At 46.3% G+C, this 20,696-nt stretch overlaps 2 protein-coding genes across 22 annotated transcripts in view; one reads left to right on the forward strand and one right to left on the reverse strand.

Moving 5' to 3' along the window:
* LOC148054134 (ubiquitin-associated protein 1-like) overlaps positions 1-20,696 on the forward strand; it is a 111,203-nt gene that overhangs the window by 33,665 nt on the left and 56,842 nt on the right. For 11 of the 21 annotated variants that reach the window (XR_015707583.1, XR_015707586.1, XR_015707578.1 and 8 more), the window contains 4 exons: positions 315-350; positions 809-1,006; positions 2,496-2,597; positions 10,338-10,548. Coding sequence is in view for 3 of the 21 variants with exons in the window: in XM_087770676.1 (XP_087626802.1) it covers positions 315-350; positions 809-1,006; positions 2,496-2,597; positions 10,338-10,548; positions 17,850-17,893 (591 nt within the window). In the remaining 18 variants the exon portion in view is untranslated. The other 10 variants (XM_087770678.1, XM_087770682.1, XR_015707588.1 and 7 more) reach the window with 9 other exon arrangements.
* LOC148054135 (uncharacterized) lies at positions 11,994-13,714 on the reverse strand. Its single transcript, XM_087770684.1, has 2 exons — positions 12,776-13,714; positions 11,994-12,133 (listed from the first exon to the last, which is right to left on the reverse strand). Exons 1-2 carry the CDS (start codon positions 13,712-13,714, stop codon positions 12,119-12,121), a joined length of 954 nt encoding a protein of 317 aa, XP_087626810.1. The 3' UTR covers positions 11,994-12,118.

Consider the following 20,696-nt stretch of genomic DNA (forward strand, 5'->3'; position numbering starts at 1 on the left):
AACATGTAGCTGTTACAGTGACAGAATAAACAAGCTTACAATTATTATGAGGGGGGACACATCCTTCTTGGAGTATAATCCGTTTGTAGAGCGCTGAGAGAAGACGCAATCCTTATGATGGCTATTCTATAACTGCACACAACTGTAATGTCTGCATCTCACATGTGGAAGCCTGATCAGACCACAAGTCTCTCCCTAGTATGGTAGACTTATTCCCAGATTTCTCCCATAAAACCCTTCTCCCCCAGCTGTAGCAAATTCTGCTCACTAGTGCATAATGTTTATAGTCATCTTATTCATGTGTTGTCCAACAGGTACACCCAGACTACAAGGAAACAGAAATACCTGTGGTAAGTTCCCAAATACCTGTGTGCTTGCACTGGATCCTGTTTCTGAAAATCTTCAGAAGTAGTGTTCCTTTGAGTACAGAAAATCATAGGTGACGAGCAAACTTGGGGTGAAGGAAGCAATCTTCATGCTTCCTCTGAGGTACAGGGTTTGGCTGTATCATAAGGACCTTCACTGTTGCAAAGGTTGGGTATTGAAAGGTTTTGGTCCCACTGGTAGGAGAGGGTATATTGCAAAGAATCTGGGATGTTAATTGTTGTTTTGAGGGTAAAAAGAGTATGGTGGGAGTCAGACTATGTGTACTGCTTGGTTTCATCCTAACAGTGAGTACCTTCCCAAGAGCAGTATCTAGAAAGCCTCTCGGATTAATTACATGGGGTATCCTGGTTCTGAGTTAGCCAGAAACAGGATGTGGGGATGCAGATGACGACCACCTCAGCCTCTGGGTTTTCCCCTTCAGGTAATGCACCAAAATTTCCCAGTATCTAAAGTGCCCAATAACACCAGCTGCACAAAGCGGTCAGGTGGCCCCACTCCTGAACTACAGCAGGCCCTCTCTGCTAGTGAGAGGCAGTGCATAGAGACGGTCGTCAACATGGGGTACTCGCCCGAGAACGTCCTGAAAGCCATGAAGAAGAAGGGACAGAACATAGACCAGGTAAGAGCTTGTGCAACGGGAAAGAAACCCTTGATTGGATGCCGATTCTGCTGAGAAACAACCTTGGGTTTGCAAAATGGATGTGGGAGAATACTTTTATTCTAACAGGGAGTTGCAGCCTGTAGTCACTGTGATGTTAACTGCTAGAGAAGTTGTCACCTGGCAGTAAAGGCTCCCAAAACCGAAGAAAAGAGTGTCTGTGTGTGTTTCTGATGAGAGACTGCTTGAGTCAGCCACACCTATGGGTGCTGGGTTGGAGCTGTGCTGAGCTTGGGATGGGCCCTTAGCTCCATGTGAAGCTGGGAGAGGTACTGGGTCTTCCCAGGAGCCACAAAACCATCTAAAGGAAGCTTAGCATGGCTCTATGCTATGCTTAGTGCTGTGTGACAAAAAAGCAGCCAACTTCCCTTGTTCCGAGCACAAGGGTTACTGCTGACAGTCTCTCCTTGTAGAGAGATTGGCCCCTGCAGGCTTAAGACAGCCCTGAAAGGTTCTCAAGGCATCACTGACTGACTTTCTTTTGTGCGCTTTGGTTGTGGTGCTTCCTGCCTCATGTGTTGCCTCAAATGCTTGCTAAAACCAGGTCACAGAGCATAAAGTGCTGCAGGGTGAAGTGTGGCTCTGGGTCTTGGATCTGCTTCAAACAAATATTTTTAAACGGGGAGAGCATGGCCAAACTTTCCATGCTGACCCTAGACAGGCTGTGTGCTGTGCAGACCATTGCCTGGCGGGACTGTGCCTGGGGAGGAGGAGTGTCCCAGTGACTTCTGCTTGTGGAGCTGATCTGCTTGCCCACTACCTATGCATTGAGAGCAGTTTAAGCTGTGCGCTGGAGTGAACTGTAGTATCAAATGGAAAAAAATGGCCCTTAGGAGGGCAGTTTTAAATCCTGCTGTATTTGCAGGCTGCGTTCTTTTGCCTTCCTAGCATTACCTATCTGACCTTTCCCCATACCTCTCAAAGCTGAGGACGGATAAGAAATTTGGCAGCAGTTTCTAGGCACGTGAGCTGGGATTTGCGGCTCACTCACCAGTATGCTGAGTTGATCTTAAAAGACTGACTGCTTTCAGATTGCATCAGCTCTTGCAGCTGTCTGAGAGGAAGCTAAAAACACATACCTTGACTGCTGGACCTACAGTTTCATTTAAAAAACTTTTAGTATAAAAAGCACAGTTAAACTTCTGCCTTCTGCTCAGTGATCAGGCATGGAAGGCTAAAGATAGGCTTCTGAGACTGTTTTGACTAGAATGAAAGATGATGCTCAGAGCTGGTGGGAGAGCTCAGGAGGACAGAAGGGCTTGACTGTTCTCTCTGAACAAGCTCTTGCATAAAGAGCATCTCAACTTTACTAGGAAGGACTTTATCTCAGTCCCTGGTGAAGCCTGGGGTAGAGTCGTACTCAGCCCCTTTGCAAGTACAGAGATGGTATTCAACCGCATGCTGCGCACACCACTCTGCAAACTTAGTTTCTTTTCTTCATTTCCTACAGGTTTTGGATTACCTGTTTGCACATGGACAGCTTTGTGAGAAGGGCTTTGATCCACTTCTTGTTGAAGCAGCTTTGGAAATGCACCAGTGTTCAGAGGAGAAGGTGAGGGTGCAATGTGCTAAGTAATAGAGAGAACGCTCTGTGATGGGGAATTCCAGCAGCAGTTCCTCTAGCTGATGTAATTCTGGCTTTCATGGTAATGCTGCCTTGTTTCTAAAAACTGACTGCCAAAGGACACCTTTGCAGTGATAAAGTGAATATGTGTTAAAGCATTAGAATTCTTCTGCGTTGCTTTATCACTCTCACTTGCATGCATTTTTATGGGGGCAGGATTTTTTAAAGACCCTGCTATTCTGGTTGTAATGTTTTGAACCCAGAGTTCTTTTGTGGGCGAGGTGTTTGGTACAGAGACAGTTAATTTCAGAAGCAGCAAATTATCTTTCAAACCCTGCCAGCGTGCCCTGGCCGTGAATTTTCTCCCTTGTAGAAATGCATCTGCCTGACTGCTCAGCAAATTGGGTTAGGGCTTGCTCTGGAAGAAGCTGGAAAATGTTTTTTGGGGTCTGGTTCATTGTCTGGCTGCTTTACTGGCACCAAAGGTACAGAGGCAGGAGTGGGTAGCCAGGGCAGAGGACAGCAGGATCTTTTAAAGTCTGCCAGCCTGTTGTGTCCCAAGTTATTATATGAAATCTTTAGAGGTGCAACCCAACCCCCCCAGGCGTATATACGCCTTCCTGCCTTTCTTGGACTTGGTGATGAGCTTGCAAACAGAGGAACAATAGTGTGAAGATAGGAGAAGTGATTGAGTTCAGGAAACATATTTGCTGCTGGCTTAACCCCAAAATTGGAAATGGCTAATCTCCTGATTGCCCATTTCAACCTGCTTTCTTGTTTTCAGGGTTTTCTTTCCTCTGGAGTGGAGGCACTGTAAATGGCAGGGTTCATAAAAGTCTGATCAGCTGATTCACTTCTTGTCACTTTATTTTTTTCAAAGCTCAGGGAGGATTCATGGTTGATGTTGGTGGTATCGTACACAGTGTGTCCAATAGGGTTTGTGCTAATCCCCCAAGTTTGCCCTAGATCTGAAGAGCCAATTGATAGCAAGGGCTACTGTACTGTTCCCAAGTTGAAGTAACTTTAAAAAAATCCAGATGCAGCAGGAGCTGCTGGATGGGGAAGCAGGGTGCCATTAATCAGGGAGCTCAAATTGGGCCAGGCTGATAAATTTCCTACTGGGAGAGAGACACCCCCCCAGACTGAGCTTTGGTGCCCTTGCTGAAGAGGATTTTGGAAATGCAGGACTGCAAACACAGGGGACTGAAGGTGGGGCTCTGTGGGCTACTGCACCCAGAGCTCCACTGGCTCTGGTGTGAGTGGACTTTCTCCAAACAGAACTGGAACGGGCTGTACTTGGGGAGGAGGAATCCACCTCATGGGGTGCCCAGTTGCTGAAGACTGGCTCTGTGCTAAACCTCCACCAAGCACTGATCCTCTTTTTTCTTTTGCAAATAATGGACTGTCTGTGTCTTTCAGATCACAGAACTTCTCCAACTAATGAGTCAATTTAAAGAAATGGGCTTTGAACTGAAAGACATTAAGGAGGTCTTATTATTACATAACAATGACCAACACAATGCTTTGGAAGATCTAATGGCCCGTGCAGGAGCTAGCTGAAAACATTCCTGGATTCTCTGGGTGCAACGGAGCAGGACCAGCCCCGCCACCTTCACATCCAGTGTGACTTACTCTCAGCAGGAAGGAGTCCGGCTTTTTTACATACGTGGGAGAGTGACTGAGCAAGCCTGCCCGCGTGCATCACTCCAGCATTTCTCTTTCCACTGAGAGCCAACTTTCTTTCTTAAATTAAATTTTTAAAGTGTCCTTTCCTAAGTTTCCTTTTTCCTGCTTGGCCACGGAGAGTTTAGACTGCCCAACCTCTACTGGAATTGTACATAGGTAGAGACAGGAGTGGTTTCCCTCCCTCACTGTTGCACTGGAGTTGGACAGAAGAATACTAAGTTGGTTATGAAACTAGGATGCTTTGGTTCTTTGAAGCTGCTTTCATGGTGTCTGCTTGTACTGAATTACTTGACTGTGTCACAGTCCAGATTAACTGGTTAAATTTGACCTTTAGTGCAATGGAGTTTTATTTCTTTGGTTGAAAGTTAGCCTGTAACTTAGTAAAACACTGATACAGAAACTGTTGCTATGCATAAAGAGAGAAGCTGTTCCTCTTGCGGGTTTTTTTTTTTTTTTTACCCATGCATCCAACATTTCTGCCAGACATGAGCATCCAATGCCAAGTGGTGTATAAGTTCTCTTGAAACAGGTAAGCTGTGAACTCTACATGGACCTGCAACTTGCGTTGGTTCTTGAACCTGAAGGCAGAGAGCTGGGGCTCAGTATTCTTAATCCCCCAGGCTTGTAGGATATTTAAGACAATGCCCTGCTAGGAAATCAGTTATCTTTTTGTTTTAAATAATACTCAGTGTGATGCAGGAGATTTCTTTCAAGCACTTTCTTTAAAACAAATATACTCACTGCATTAGTTCCATTTTTCACACTGCTATAGAATTACATAATAATATCTAGTACTAGAAATCAGGTTTTGGGTTGTTTTTGATAGTTCAAAGTATTATGTTGTACATTGTTCAAATTCTAAATACATAAAATATCAGCAGTCTTGAGGGATCTTTGAAGTAATTTGCTAAATATTTTGATTCTGCAGAAGAACAACTAATAAAACCCTCAAATATAACTCCCAGTGTCATGGTTCCCATCTCTCATGCTCTTTGGCTTCAGCAGATGAAGAAGGTGCTGGATCCTGCCTGCCCACGTGCTGCCTGTTCCTGTAGGCGTGCATGAACACTGTGTGTTGGGCAGAATGGACAGAGGTCTTTGGGCAGGTGGCTGCAGTGGTGGAATGTGCTGCTCTTTTCTGTGGCTTATTTTTGTTCTGTTGCAAAAACCAAGCCTAGGGATCCAAACTCATGTTAGAGCATGGAGCTGGGAGTGTTGGACTTTGGGAGGGGAGAACGGCTCAGCTTGTTGCCTCAGTTTAGGTTTTTCAGTAAGAGGTTTTAGCTCATCAGGACCCTGAAGGAGATGGCATTTGTCTCCATTATGTTGTTAACTTTATATGACCAAAACATCTAATTTGGGTCCAGTGTTAACTCCTGGAATTCTCTGTGAGGTGCTCAACTATGTTAATTACATACCTTTTCTTAAAATAAAATGATGCTGAGGAGAGATGTAGCTGGCAAGTATCTAGGAGATTTGGAGATGGATGATGAGTAGGACCAGGGCAGATTGCCTTGCATCGTATCCTGTAGCATTGAGCTTCACCAGCTTCTAGTGGTGGGGCTGAAATTAAAACTTGTCTAAGAAGGACATTCAGCAGCTGGTGGGTCAGCAGCTGCTGCCTCTGTGGGTGCAAGTAAAGCAGTTGCCCAGCTTTCTTTCCCAGGTGAGAAATGTGACAGTTTGAAACAAGGAAATGGGGTTCCTGATTAATCAGAAAAGCTGGAAAACAAAACTCGAACTGCTTTACTGTCACTGCTGAGAGCGTTCGGTTGTGTTGCTTGTTTCAGTTCTCTCAGAATTAATATCCAAACAAGTCCCTGTCTGGTACTAGACAAGTCCTGAAGGGGCAAGAAGTCTTGCCAGCAAAGAAACAACTATTTAGACCAAACCTCTGAATAAAATCATCTCTTTGGTTGTGTTAATGTGTGTTTTTTCACAGTCCCACCACTACAGTAACTACTCTGCTTATGGAGACTGTTGTAGAGGTGAGAGCAGAGGGGTAAAGATGGGAAGTGATACATGTGAAGTTGGTCTCCTCTTCCCAAAGAGACGTACCTGTCTGTGTCTTCCCTGGTGACGTTGCTCTTGCTTCAGCAGTGAGGTTTCTGGATTTACGTTACCGGGTGGCTGAAGGCTGGAAGCGTGTTTCTGGGGTGGCTTCTCACAGAAGGAAAGACCTCCGAGTGAGGGGATTAACCTGGTAGCTTAGGGGAGAAGCACTTCTGAAGAAACATGTATCAAGTGACACAATGTGATGAGACTTGAAGGTTGTTTTGGGCACCGTGCATCGCTAGTGACTCTGGTACTGTCGTTCTCTCCTGTCAAGTTATGAACAAAGCTCAGCCTGGACGTGGGGATGTCCTGCTGATGGCTAGTGCGAGGCTGGGCTCTGCCCTGCTGCTAGCTGGTGAGAAGATGACTGTGTTCCCAGTCACACTTGAGACCTTAGGGCTTTTCCTTAGGTTCTCAGGTCAGATCGATTTATGTACCTGGCACTTGACACTGTTTTAACTTTGTCAGAGGTTGTTCTGCCACCTTGTGCACCTTATGCCACCTGCTGCCAGATACTGAGGGTCTGGGTGCCTTGGAAAGGCTTGGGAGAAGTGTAGAGGTAGAGCCAAAACAGGTGGTTGTGCTTTGAGCCAGAGACCCCCTGAGCTGCCTCCCGATGGTTCCTGGACAGCAGCAGCCTGGTAAGAGCTCTGATACTGAAGAGCTGTCAGTCACCCCCACAGCAGCTGAGGGCTCCCACTCTGCCTGTAGATGGCTGGAGACCTGGTGGGATGAGAGGTGCTGCTGTGGGCACTGCCTTGTTTTGAGGGTGACTTCTGACAGACTGTAGGATCCCAGAAAGGCAGCAGGAGCTGCAGGTGTTCCCGTGCCCCAGGGCTGCAGTGTGCCCCGAGGCTTTCTTCGGCCAGTCTCTTGGCTCCTGCAGCAGCTTGGCTCTACCGGAGCACCCCAGGCAGCGTGGGTCACCAACTGCAGAACCTGCGTCAGCAGCTTTTCTGCATGGCATGGGGCTGGGCAGCTCTCCATGCTGGGGAGACCACCAGCTTCTGCCAGCGGTGCAGCAAAACCTGGTTCAAGGGTTATCCTGCTGCTGCTGCAGGCTGTTCAGGTTGGCTGTGCGTGGCTGGAGGATAACTTCTGAAACACCAGCTGCATCAACAGGCCAGGTGTGAAGGGGATCTCATAACGATTCCCAGCCCCAGTTAAAATTTTGCAATCAAACAAAATTTTGCAATCAAACAAAATTTTGCAATCAAACAAAATTTTGCAATCAAACAGGCATTTTAATTACATTTACTTTAAAACAAATTTTACCAGAGTTCTGTAGTAAATTGAATTTTATTTTAAATAATGTCAATTATTCAAATAAAATATCAAGTATCTGCTATGAGTATTAATAGTCTTTGTTGTACCTGAATAAAAAAGTGAACCCATTTTAGTTCTGTATTTATTTGATTGTATGTGGCCAGGCTCTCTTAATCTCTTGGACTGCTGTAATGACACACACTTTCACATACATTCCTCAAGCTGAAATGAAAACCATTCATATTATGTGTTAGTGTGATATCAAACAGCAGGAAGGGGATGACACTTTTAAAATGCTCATTTAGCACATTTTCACACAAGAATTAAAGCAGCCTCTAGGTAATAACCTTAAGAGTGGAGAGAAAAATGTTACTGTTTTTGACAACAGCTTTGGTAGTTTCTGTTGTGTACTAGGAGCCCAGTTTTGGTATCTCCTGGGCTTGCAGCACTTCAAGCATCTCTGTAGTCCTGTTATTGCCAAGGATGGGTGGATTTTCACAGCCAGGACTGCTTTATTTTTTTTATTTTAGTCAAGTCTCACATTCAGTAGGGAAAAATAAAATTCTGAGAACACTGATAATAAAATCTTACATTTAACAAGGTATAGTCTTGTGGATTGGCTGGATGGCTCCAGTTTAAAAAAGATTATCAGACCTTGGAAAACTGCTTTTTTTATTGTTGTTTTGTTTATTTGTTGTTTCTCAGTGTTCCTGGCCATTTCTCCAGGGAGCAAATAGTTCCTGCTCTGGGAACTTGCACTGGGGCTCAGATCTGCCAGACAGACTTGCCTTTTTCACAGTAGACTGGACAGGGTTCACAGGTGGCTCAAATTTGGTAGCTGACTTAACTCCCATCTCCTGCTCATGGAAATTTTTGGTCACTCATCTGTCTTGTTACAACTACCTCTGAAAATACTGAGGTATGGCACTATTGGTTGTGTGAATGGTTCTTCCTCATGTGTTGCTTTAGAAATGGCCAGCTTGGGTAAGAGACTGAAAATGCCTGTGAATGTACTTTGCTGAGCTGCTCTTTAAAAAAACTGAAAGTACAATCAACCAATACTTGTCTCCCAAATGTCAGAGTATGTGGAGGGGAAGTTTTCCTCCCTAGCACTGTGTTACTGGCTGGGCATCTCATTTTCCTGTGACCTGATTTGTGCACACAGCTGACAGCCCGACCTTTTCCTCTGCTTCAAAGTTGCAAAACTCCTCAGCAGCTCCCTGATAGTCCTGTTTTCTGTATGCTTGTGAGCACTTACAGTAGTTTCCCCAGCACTTTCTCAGCATCCATTTATGCTTTCAGAAGGTACAAGGACTACCTAACCACCACCTGTTCTCCTCACCTTATGCACAGGAAAGCTTTCCCTGGCTCCAGGAGGTGGAGGGGGGCTTTCTAAGAGTTGCTTGTTTTAAAGGGGAGCTCGGTTTAATGCTTGCTCTTCCCTCCATGGTTTTAACAAGATGCTGAGTGTCCCACTACTTTATAGCAATCTGGTGGCTGTGAAGCACCCCTGCGCCCAAGTAGTCATCTCATTTATTCAGAAGTCTCTCCATCCTTATCTAAAATACACACTAATCACAAACATCAAACCAAAAGCTATCCCCTACCCATCCACACTCTGCATCACCAAGCGTGGGGGAAACACTGGCTGGCTGTTTCCATAGCTGTTCTTGTGCATGTATAAGCAAAGAAGGTCTAAACTGGTGGAGGTGTTTGCAGGGACATGTCAGTGCCAGGAGAGGCTAAATAGAGCCGAAGCTGGGCTCGCGTTGTTTGGATACACTTCGACTTAAATACCAAGACTTCATCCAGCTTGGTCACAAAATTCTGAAAATCCTGGTGAGGAAGGCAAAAGGAAAGTTTAGGGAACAACGGTAGCAGCAGGTTGGAGAAAATCAGCATGTTTTATGCACTGCAGCAAGTACATGAAAGCATGTTTTCCATTCTGCAGTGTAGTAGATTAAATCAGTGTTTCCTTATTAAAGTCCTGACCCTCACAGACAAAGGTCAATGCCTCTAAATGCCAAAGTTAACTTACTCCAGTAGTTTTATCTGTTGGTGAAATTACAGCTAATACAATGGTTTAAAAATGAAAATAAAAATGTATAAAGCACCTGTTATCACCCTTCTACACCAGTTAGCTTTTCAAAGGTTTGGTATAGGGACTGGTCATCTGATATGCAGTTTTACAACGTACTGAACTTTGTTCCTGACACCTCTCGTGTTGGATCTAGCAATCATGAAAAAAAAAGGTGAGTTGGGCCACTCATTGATCAGACATAATAGCCTATTCTTGGGAGATGGAAGGGATTATTTTACATCAGGTCACAGGGCCAGTCCAACTCCTGCATGGCTACAGGTCTGCTAGATCTGACATGAGAAATATCAGCAGTGTATACAGTCTCGGCCAAGGGGAACTCTACCTCCCATAGCAACCTGCCACACAGATAAAAAGTGATGTGAAAGTGTGATTAAAACTGAAATGGAGGCAGTTATTTTCAAGCAGGGCTTGTATTAATAAGGGAGCGCTCAGACTTGCTCTGGCTCTCCAGCTGAGAGCAGAGTTTGGTGCCTCTGTTCACAGGTCAGCGTCTAAGACACTGGGAGGTGTCAGCATCCTCAGGGCTAAGGACTTTAACTGCCACCGCGTGGAAATCAATCATTCAAAAGCTTATTTGGCAGGACTCTAGCTATCTCGTGTACTGTATCTTTGTCTTGCAGGGACATCAGGACTGTAATGAAGACCAGCCCAGCTGCAATGGCAGATTTTTCTTAAGCACTTTAAATACTGCTTGGTTCAGTATGTGGCTGGTCTTGGCAGGAGTCTCTCCTGCAGCTAAAGTTTCATGGCTGGAGAAGTTGCAACCATCTGAAAGCAGAAGGAGAGAAACTGATTCAGGAAGTCCAATCCGAGTTCATTGCCCAAAGAAAGGTAATGCTGTGAAATAACACTACAGGATATAAGTTATTCATACGCTGCTGGGAAGCCTGGCAAGCTTGTCATAATTCTGCTAGCCAGAAAATGACTGCTTGCTGCAAGGGCCAAATAAATGGGGGGGGGGGGGGGGGGGGGGGTGGTGTCCAATGACCAACAGACTTAGGAAGAACAATCTCAAAAGATTTTAAAAAAATTAAAAATAAAAAATCAATGATTGATTTGTATTACTGCATTCTCTGCCACAAAACTAATACAGTTTATGGCTCTTGTGCTGCTTTGTGAACTTCTGTATGTTATCTGGTAACACATCACATGCAGCTGGAAATCACAGCAAATAAGCCATATGGTGGCTTCATTCTGAAATCCCTGAGGCAAGAGTCCCTGTAGCTGTACTTCAGATCTGAACTGTGATAGGAATTAAAATGGTTTGATAATGTAATGCAGCAATGGAGCTTGGCTTTATTGATAAGATGAGGGAACTGGGAAGACAGGAGGTTCTCACTGGGCAATAGTCTGGCTGAGATGAGACTTCTCACACAGCTGTGACATGCATCTATCTGGATGCAGGAAAAACAGATAACTGGGGTTGCCTGGCTAGCAGTGGGGCCATGCAGGTGCCAGTCTTTAGGTCTAGCCTACACTACTGCCATCCAAGACAAGGATAAGCCAAGAAACACTTGAGTGACAAAAGTCAAGAGCCTGTGAGGGCGCAAGTCACAGTGATTAGAGCACTGGAGTGAGTGGGGCCGGGGTTGGCACACCTGCAGTGTGATAGGCAAGGGACTCCCAGAAGGAAGAGGCAATGTGGCACTACACCACCAACTGTGACATCACAGTGTCATGCTTTAGGGGTGTGCTGTTTTCTGTGGTATTGACTTACTTGCTCCAGCCTGTAAGGAGAAAAACATCACATGGAAAGACACCCTGTTTGGTATTGTCTGGTACCCATGACACAAGATAAGAGAAAGCTGTTTTATCAGAGACAAGCGGTTCAGAGTTGGCCTATCAGTCTCCTTCTCCCCTAAGGACCTGGCAGTGTGGAGACTGGCAAAGACACAACAGGTACTGAAAATGAGTGGCCTCTCCTAGGACTCAGGCAGGCATCAGAGAATGAGAGGAAGAACCGATAAGGAATGTCACATCACTAATTCAAGTTAATGCAGGTTCAATGGGCACGGAAATCATCATCTGAAACACCTACCATTAGTGACATCTGATTTATCAAGCACTCTTTGAAGCACAAGGATGCCATTTCATCCAGCTGCTGCCGATGGGCCCGAATTACAGCCTGATTGATGTAAAATATACCACTGGTTACACAGCCTGCTGCACTACCTATAATTACCGTTGGCCTCAATAAACCTTTAAGAAGGAGGAATACCCCAGAGGAAGCCTTGCTGTCCTGTGGTCCCTGGCATTCAGAAAGTGCACACCAGTGCTCCTTGAAGTGCAGTGGACTGCACTGGTTTGGGGTTAAAGATGACCTTGATGACTGAAGATTGCTCAGAGAGGAGTGACCACAGTCTCTTGTTAGCATAGGCAGCACAGGGGCACATACTGCTTTTTACCACAGGGAAATCTAGGAGCAAAAAAATTGTCTAATTAATTGGTGAAATGGCTTACAACCATGAGGTTGTAAGTCATTTTGGTGAAAAACAGGTAGAGTGGGAAGGCAGTGCTGCTGTTCATTCCTCTGAGCAAGTTTCTCTGACCAGCAATGCATTTTCAGTCACGTGAATGCAGTCCAGTCCTTGGGACCTGACAGCAGCAGCTCATAATGCTTTGAAGTATTACATCTACATCTTCAGTGACTGCCCAGCTGCTCTAGCTGTTTTTCTTTCCATAGGGATGGAACAGCTATCACCTGATTTTTGATGGGAGGTTTTGATATATTTTAGGTACAGTTTATAGGAAGCCAATTAGTTACTGAGAACTGAAGTTTGTATTATAATATTCATTCTTCTAGCATTATCCTAGGAAGCTCTAATAGAATAATTGGCTTCCTGTGAGACTTTAAAATATCACTAAATAACAGGCAATCATATATTTATAAGATAATGACTATAAATTATCATTAATCTTATTAAATAATTATTTCATAGATTGATTTCCCATCCGTTTTTAAAGTACATATGAGTATGATATACAAATAAAGGCAAATGTATCATGTGTCTAGAATTTCTAAGCTTGATGACAAACTTCAGTGGCGAGCAAGACTTACTGTGCCTTTTCTAGGGCTTCCCTCTGCCATTTTCCCATCTCTGATGTAGCACTTGGAGACCTGCTGTTGGACATGCCTGAAGGGCTCTGCATTTGCTAATGGCTTATTATCTTTGGTTGCAGATCCTGAATCCACAGAAAAAGTCTCTTGTGTAAAAATACTCTGCATTAACTTCTTTTTTAACAACCCTATTTCCTCATTGCTGAATGATGACTTGGCTGGGTCTTCAGAATGACTGAAGTCCTCATTCCTCAGTCCTGACTTGGGCTGCAGCAACAGGCTGCTTTCTTGGGAGGGGGACTGGACTGCATAATCCATATTTCCCACACTGAGAAAGCATGGTGCACCTGAAAAATAGCTCTTTTCAGGTATATCAGCATTTATTTCCTGAGCCGTGGGCTCAACACTGGGTCCTTGATTTGAGTTAGATTTTCCTGAATTACCAGTATTATCTTTAACATCAGCATCACACTGTCTGCCACCTGAGTATTCTTTGCACATTGAGTTACTGAGAAACAAACCACCCTCTCTCTCTCCCCTGGAGCCCGTGGATTCAGCTGCATATGTTTCTGTCAGGTCATGTCCAACAAATAAACTGTGAATGACTCTTTGCTTTGATGAACCTGAGCTCAGAAGGCAGCAGCATGCCTTCACATCACAGCAGGCTGGTGAAAGCCACTTGTCCCCTGTTTGTGGGGAACGCAGCAGGGCATGATGTCTTCCACCACAATGCATTTGCTCCCCTGGTTCCAGCATGCTGTCCGTCAGAGCTCTGCTTCTCATACGCTGCCAGCCCTCTTCCTCAAACCTGTTCTGGGAGCCATGTACGTTCCTGTCTGACATCTGCTTCACACGGGGGTGCTTCTCTTGGTTAGAAGACACTTTTTCTGTATCAGTTGTTTCCTTGTAGTCAAGAAGGGATACCATGAGAGGGACCATTAGCTCAGAAGTGAATTCTGAGGAACAACTGGAAGATCCACAATAGTTAACTCAATTTTTTCAAGTTTTCCATTTTACATTTCCTGCAAGGGCAGCCTGTCTATCCAAAGTGGATTCTTCCTTCTCTTCGTGCTGGAGGTCGATCTCTTTGCACTCTGGAGTTCCCAATTTCAATACAGGAGAAACATATGAGTTTGAAGCATCCTTTTCTGGAGTTAAGGTGGCTTCACTGGAATAAACAAGACATCTGTGTTTGGATTTGTACTGTTTGTGATCATCTAGGAAATCTTTGCCATTTTTCCAGTTACAAGCAGGATCTTCCTGTAGGCAGTAAGGTTTTTCTGCAGTATTGCTCGGAGAGGACTCAGTATCATAGAATCACAGAATACCAGGTTGGAAGGGACCTCAAGGATCATCTGGTCCAACCTTTCTAGGCAAGAGCACAGTCTAGACGAGATGGCCCAGCACCCTGTCCAGCTGAGTCTTAAACGTGTTCAGCGTAGCAGAGTCAACCACTTCCCTGGGGAGATTATTCCAATGATTGACTGTTCTCATTGTGAAAAATTTCCCTCTCGTGTCCAATCGGAATCTCCCTGGGAGTAACTTGTACCCGTTACCCCTTGTCCTCACCATGTGACTCCTTGTAAAAAGGGAGTCTCCATCTTCTTTGTAGCTCCCCTTTAAGTACTGGTACATGGTGATGAGGTCACCTCTAAGCCTCCTTTTCTCAAGGCTGAACAAGCCCAGCTCTCTCAGCCTATCCTCATACGGCAGGCTTCCCAGACCCTTGATCATCTTGGTGGCCCTTCTCTGGACCCCCTCCAGCCTGTCCACATCTTTTTTGTATAGCGGGGACCAGAACTGTACACAGTATTCCAGGTGTGGCCTGACAAGCGCCGAGTAGAGTGGGATAAGGACTTCTTTATCTCTGCTGGTGATGCCCTTTTTGATGCAACCCAGCATCCTATTGGCCCTCTTGGCCTCAGCAGCACACTGTTCACTCATATGGAGCTTCCTGTCCACCAGGACCCCCAGGTCCCTCTCCACGGAGCTGCTCTCCAGCCAGGTGGATCCCAGTCTGAGCTGCACTCCTGGATTATGTTTTCCCAGGTGCAAGACCTTACACTTGTCCTTGTTAAACTTCATAAGGTTCTTGTTAGCCCCCTTCTTCCAGCCTATCCAGATCTTCCTGCAGGGTGGCTCTCCCTTCCAGAGTGTCTACTTCCCCACTCAATTTGGTATCATCATCTGCAAACTTCATCAGGCTACACTTGATCCCGTTATCCAGATCACTTATGAAGATATTGAATAGTGTTGGGCCCAATATCGATCCCTGGGGAACCCCACTTGCGATGGGTTGCCAGTTTGAAAAAGAGCTATTTACCATCACCCTTTGGGTGCGGCCCACCAGCCAGTTCCTCACCCACTGCACAGACCACTTGTCTAGGCCATAATGCATCAATTTCTCCAGGAGGAGGCCATGGGGAACCGTATCGAAAGCCTTGGAGAAGTCCAGGTAGACAACGTTGACCGCTCACCCCCTGTCAACCGAGCAGGTCACTTTATCATAGAAGGCCACCAGATTTGTCAGGCACGATCTGCCCTTGGTGAAGCCATGTTGGCTTTTCCCAATCACGTGCTTCATTTGACTCGTGAGGGCCCCCAGGAGGATCCGTTCCATGACTTTCCCGGGGACTGAAGTAAGACTGAGGGGCCTATAATTACCCGGATCCTCCCTTGAGCCCTTCTTGTAGATAGGGGTAACATTCGCCTTCCTCCAGTCCTCTGGGACATCCCCCGATCTCCACGACTTCTCAAAGATTATAGAGAGTGGCCCTGCAATGACATCAGCCAGCTCTCTCAACATCCTCGGGTGGATGGCGTCAGGGCCCATCGATTTGTAGGGGTCAAGCTCCTGTAATAATTCACATACTAATCCCTTCTTCACTGATGGTGGGTCTATGTTTGGATCAACCTGGGGTTTCGTTCCCAACGCCTGGGATCCAACAGTGTTGGTAAAGACAGAGGTGAAGAAAGTGTTGAGAACCTCTGTAGTACAGATAAGGGCTGGCGACCAGAAGATCATGTGATATACAGAAAGAGTTAAGGGTTGACCCTCCCTTGTCTCCGCCCCTTATAACATGACACGCCTACTGCTGGGAGTATAAAGGTAAACTACTGCGCAATAAATGAGGAAGCTGAACACCCACACTGTGTGTGCTGACTGTTCCTTCCCCAGCCCGGGTCGGCTGGAGATCCGCCAGTATAACCTTGATATGTAACGAACGCTACATAGTGGTGACCCTGACGTGATCAGCTGCAGGTAGCAGCGATGGAGCTCGCAGAACTCGTAAAGGTACTAAAGTCGGTAGCGACGGAGGTGGGCGAGGATGGGGCGATAAGGAAAAGGCCCACGGGCGACTGCATCCAATGGATGCTACGCCGGGGAGTGCTCAGCGCTCCCACAGAAGTTTTGGACACCTCATATTGGGGGAAAATACGCAAAGAGCTGACAGAAGCGGTCATAAGCAATGTTGGAGGAGCCAGTGACCGGCTTCGCGCCTGGGGAACAGTAGAAAGGGTGCTCAAGAAGGGGTTTGCGGCAAAGCGGTGCTGGCTTGCCGCGCGTAGCGCGCTGATGGGGCATGAAGTTCCTGGGAACGAAAAGCCAATGGGTTTAGTCTCGGAGGGGACACAGTCTGGCTGGGAAGGAGTGGCCTGTGGGGCACAGACAGGGCCATCGTTACTGGGGACTGAGCCAATGGAGGAAGGGGAGGCGCAGGGAGGCTATGGCATAGCGGGAACAAAGGAGTCGGGAAAGGTGTTCCCGTTACGAGTGGGGAGTCTAGAGCAGCCGCCCACGGAACCTTCGGCACCTTCTGCACCGGCGGATCCGCCACCTCCTCAATACCCCTGGGGCGAGTTGCAACAATGTGTGGAAAGGGAGCTGACTGATAGGTTGCTGGATTGGGTCCCGGGGGCCGATGTGTGATCCCAGCGGTATCGCGAACTACGTGAAGGAAGATGGCAGGAAGGAGAAAAGGAGGGCAAGACACCATCACCTTCTGAGGACGCCCCGTTGCATCCCAGTGATCGACGGGTGCTGGACACACAGAGAGCGGAGCGCAGGAAAGGATCTGAGGAACAAGGAGAACCAGCGTCACGGCTGAGAACATCTGGGGGGGGGGTGGTAGGGCTCCCCCGGCACTGCCAATGATACCTGAGCTACCAGAGGGACCCCCTACCCCTGGGGCAGTGGGAAAGCGAACTGGTATTCCCTCACAGTGGAGGGAGCCTGTACACGATTACCCCACGAGCTCTGATAGCAGTGAGGACGAAGGGGGCGACGAGGGATCCTCGATTGTTGCTTATCCTGTGTGTTTCCAAAGGTCCCCTCTGGGAAGCAAGGGTAAACCCTCGAGGGTTGCAGCCCAACCAAATATGGCAGTCTGATGTTACGATTTATGAACCCTTTAATCCACGTAAGTATCTGCATGTCACAGTTGATACCTGCAGTGGAGTTATTTTAGCCACTATGCATGCTAAACAAAATGCTCTCGCAGTTAATTTACATTGGCAGGACTGTATGGCGCAACTTGGCATTCCACAAAAAATTAAAACAGATAATGGAGCGGCATATGTCAGCAAGAAGGCAAAGGACTTTTGCGCGCGCTGGGATATTCAGTTGAGTCATGGCATTCCCGATAACAGTACGGGCCAAAGCATTGTAGAACGCGCGCATCGCACATTAAAAGGGTTACTCGACCGACTTAGGGAGGGGGAAAAGATAAGCCCAGGAACAGGGGTTCCCCCTCCCCTTGACCCTCCCTTATTTTGGGCACAGCGTCTGTTGACGACAGCACTAATTACCTTAAATCATACCATTCGAGGGAACACCTATAAAACCCAGACTGCAACCCAGGCACATTTCCGGCTCGATGAGAACGAAGGGCCTTACCCTTTGGTTCAAGTACGGGACCTGCAAACCCGTGAATGGAGGGGCCCGTATTCCCTCCGTTGCCTGGGACGTGGGTATGCGTGTGTGCAAACCGAGAAAGGGACGCTAGAATGGGTACCAAGTCGAAATATTCAACCGTATAAACATTAATCAATTTATTGAGTCTTATCTTGACAGGTTACCATTTCCCTATGCATCCTGATGGTGTGGGGGAGCAATGAGGGAGCCGCGACGAACTACTGGCTGGATTGGGCAAAATCCATGAACGTAACGGATGCGTGTCTGTATATGCCGGCTATTGGACAAGCCTCTACCTGTCTATTGTTCACCCCCTACTTCACTAGCGATAAGGAGGACAGTTGCTGCCACAAGTCAAACCAGAGCTCCGCTATCCCAGGCTTACAAAACTGGAATGTTAATAACGTCATAATAGGCAACGATACACTGAATATTTTTAAGAGCCACACCAACGCGCTTGACCAACTATCTGATGCAATACAAGTAAACTCCCTTAATTTAGGAGCTATAGCTAACATAGGCAACTGGTTTACCAATATTCCCAAACTTTTAATAACCGGGCTCATAATCTTATTACTTATTCTTGTCCTTGCTATGCTATTACCCTGTCTATTACGCTTAATTATGCATTCTATGAGTCGTATACTAAGAAGTCTTACCACATATCGATTATTTTACGCGCAGCTTCCCCAGCGAGATCCAGAGCTACTGGAGCTAAGGGAGGGGGAAGTGTAGTAAAGATAAGGGCTGGCAACCAGAAGATCACGTGATGTACGGAAAGAGTTAAGGGTCGACCCTCCCTTGTCTCCGCCCCTTATAACATGACACGCCTACTGCTGGGAGTATAAAGATAAACTACTGCGCAATAAACGAGGAAGCTGAACACCCACACTGTGTGTGCTGACTGTTCCTTCCCCAGCCCGGGTTGGCTGGAGATCCGCCGGTATAGCCTTGATATGTAAGGAACGCTACAAACCTCTGCCTTTCAGCATTGTTGGTGACTGATTCACCTCTACTGTTTAACAGTGGGCCTATGTTTTCCTTCTGTTTCCGCTTGCAGCTTACATACCTGAATAACCCTTTCTTGGGTTTTTTTTTTGACATCTCTGGCCAGTTCCAATTCAAGCTGAGCTTTTGCTTTTCTAACTGCATCTCTGCACACTCTGGCAATGCCCTTCCACTTCTCCATCTCTGGTACGCATCTCTCTTGGTTTTAAGCAGACCCAGGAGCTCGTGGTTGAGCCAAGGGGGCCTCTTGCTCCGCTTCCTTCCCTTTCTTTTATAGGGGATAAACTGGTTTTGTGCTTCCAAGAGAGCATTCTTGAAGAACTCCCAGCACTCGCTGGCTCCTTTATCCTCCATGGAAGCTTCCCACGGAATCCCTTCCAACTGAGCTCTGAGCGAGCTGAAGTTTGCTCTTCTAAAATCTAGAACCCTTGTCTTGGTGCTAACCTTCAGCATGCTCAGCCGGATCCCGAACTCCACAATATTGTGATCACTGCAGCCAAGGTTGTTACAGTAGTTAAGTCATAGCTCCAGTCTGATGGAGTTTTGCTGCAGCCTGCATTTTTAATGGATTCCTCTGTCTTTGGGCTGCCCTCACTACAATCCCACCTGTCATCTAGTTCATGTTATTGCATGGGTGTCTCTGGCAACTCTCTTTTGTTTCTGCCGTGGCAGCATTTTTGATGATGAAATCCTTCGCAGTGGGGTTCTTTTCAGAGTGGGGAGACAGATCATCAGTTTTCTTCTTCAGGGGATGTGCTATCCATAGGACTTCCTTAACTGGGCTAGCGTGGTGGAACCATGGTGAGCTGGGATTTCCTTTGTAGGCATGTCCTTTGTTGATTCCCCTGGGGGTAGAGGTAAAAGGGACACTGGGTGGCTGGAGTGCTGCAGGACATGCCTTTGTTTTTGTAGCATTTGAGGAATGCTGGAGGCCTAGCTTCACTTTCTTTGGAGAGCTCTTTTCCCCAGGTGGCAGAGACAGTTTTGGACACATTTTGGAGATACATTTCCAGCTGTCTGATGCCTGTTTGTAACAGGGATAGAACATTTAATCCCTTTCTTCAGCTCTTTGAGGCTGGCTTTAGAAGATGTCATGCTTTCAGAAAAATAACAGTGTCTTCAGAACAAACTAATGCTTTCACATATTAAGGCTAAACAGTGAGTTCAACGTCATGATTTCTGTTTTAATTGTCAGTGATCCATGCAGGCATTAAAACCCCTCTGCCAAAATGCCTGAACTTCTGGAAAGGTCTACAGCAGTATTTTGAAGTGCTTCCTTGAACAGTGCATAACGGGTCAAATGAGTGAAGATGGCCTCTGTTTCAGTGGAAGGGGGCTGCATTTCCACACTTTATAATGCAGCATGGCACAGTGCCAGCTCCAGACAAGCTAGTACTCTCCACAGCACATCAGAGAGTCCCACAAGACACAAACTAGGGCTTTTGGAGTAGTTGCAGTGGGGCTAATTAGCTCAGGTGATATGTGTACAGGGCTACAGTGCTCCTGGATCAGACTCATCACTGCAACTGTGAAGAGCTGCTTCACCCTATCCCCTCAACTGTTTCCTTTATTCCTCTTCCCCTTAAGCATCTCTTGTCCTCTTAACCCCAGCATTGCACAGCCTGTAATTTACCTCCTCCTGTGTAGGAGGGAGGGTGAAGGACTTGCACACATTCTAGGCAGAACTACAATACAAAACTAAAACAAAACTTTTGATTGCTGAGGTTACAGGGAGCACAGTGATATTTTCATCACTAAAAGCTGTCATCAGAAAGGATTTACAAGACCTAGAGAATTTTAAGACCAAATATAAGAGTTGGAACAGGTAAGGATTTTATTTGCATTGTGAAAATTGCATTTCTTGCCTAAAACAGCATTTCCAATGCAACCAAAATAAAATGTAATCACAAACATCATACATTACATTTTTCTTTGTATTTTTCGCCTTGGTGGTGATACATTGGCTATCATACACGTCTTGGAATTGCCAATGAAAGA

The sequence above is a fragment of the Nipponia nippon genome, unplaced genomic scaffold (assembly GCF_047370975.1).
Source record: "Nipponia nippon isolate SJK-2023a ecotype South Korea unplaced genomic scaffold, ASM4737097v1 scaffold_33, whole genome shotgun sequence".
Lineage (NCBI taxonomy): Eukaryota > Metazoa > Chordata > Aves > Pelecaniformes > Threskiornithidae > Nipponia > Nipponia nippon.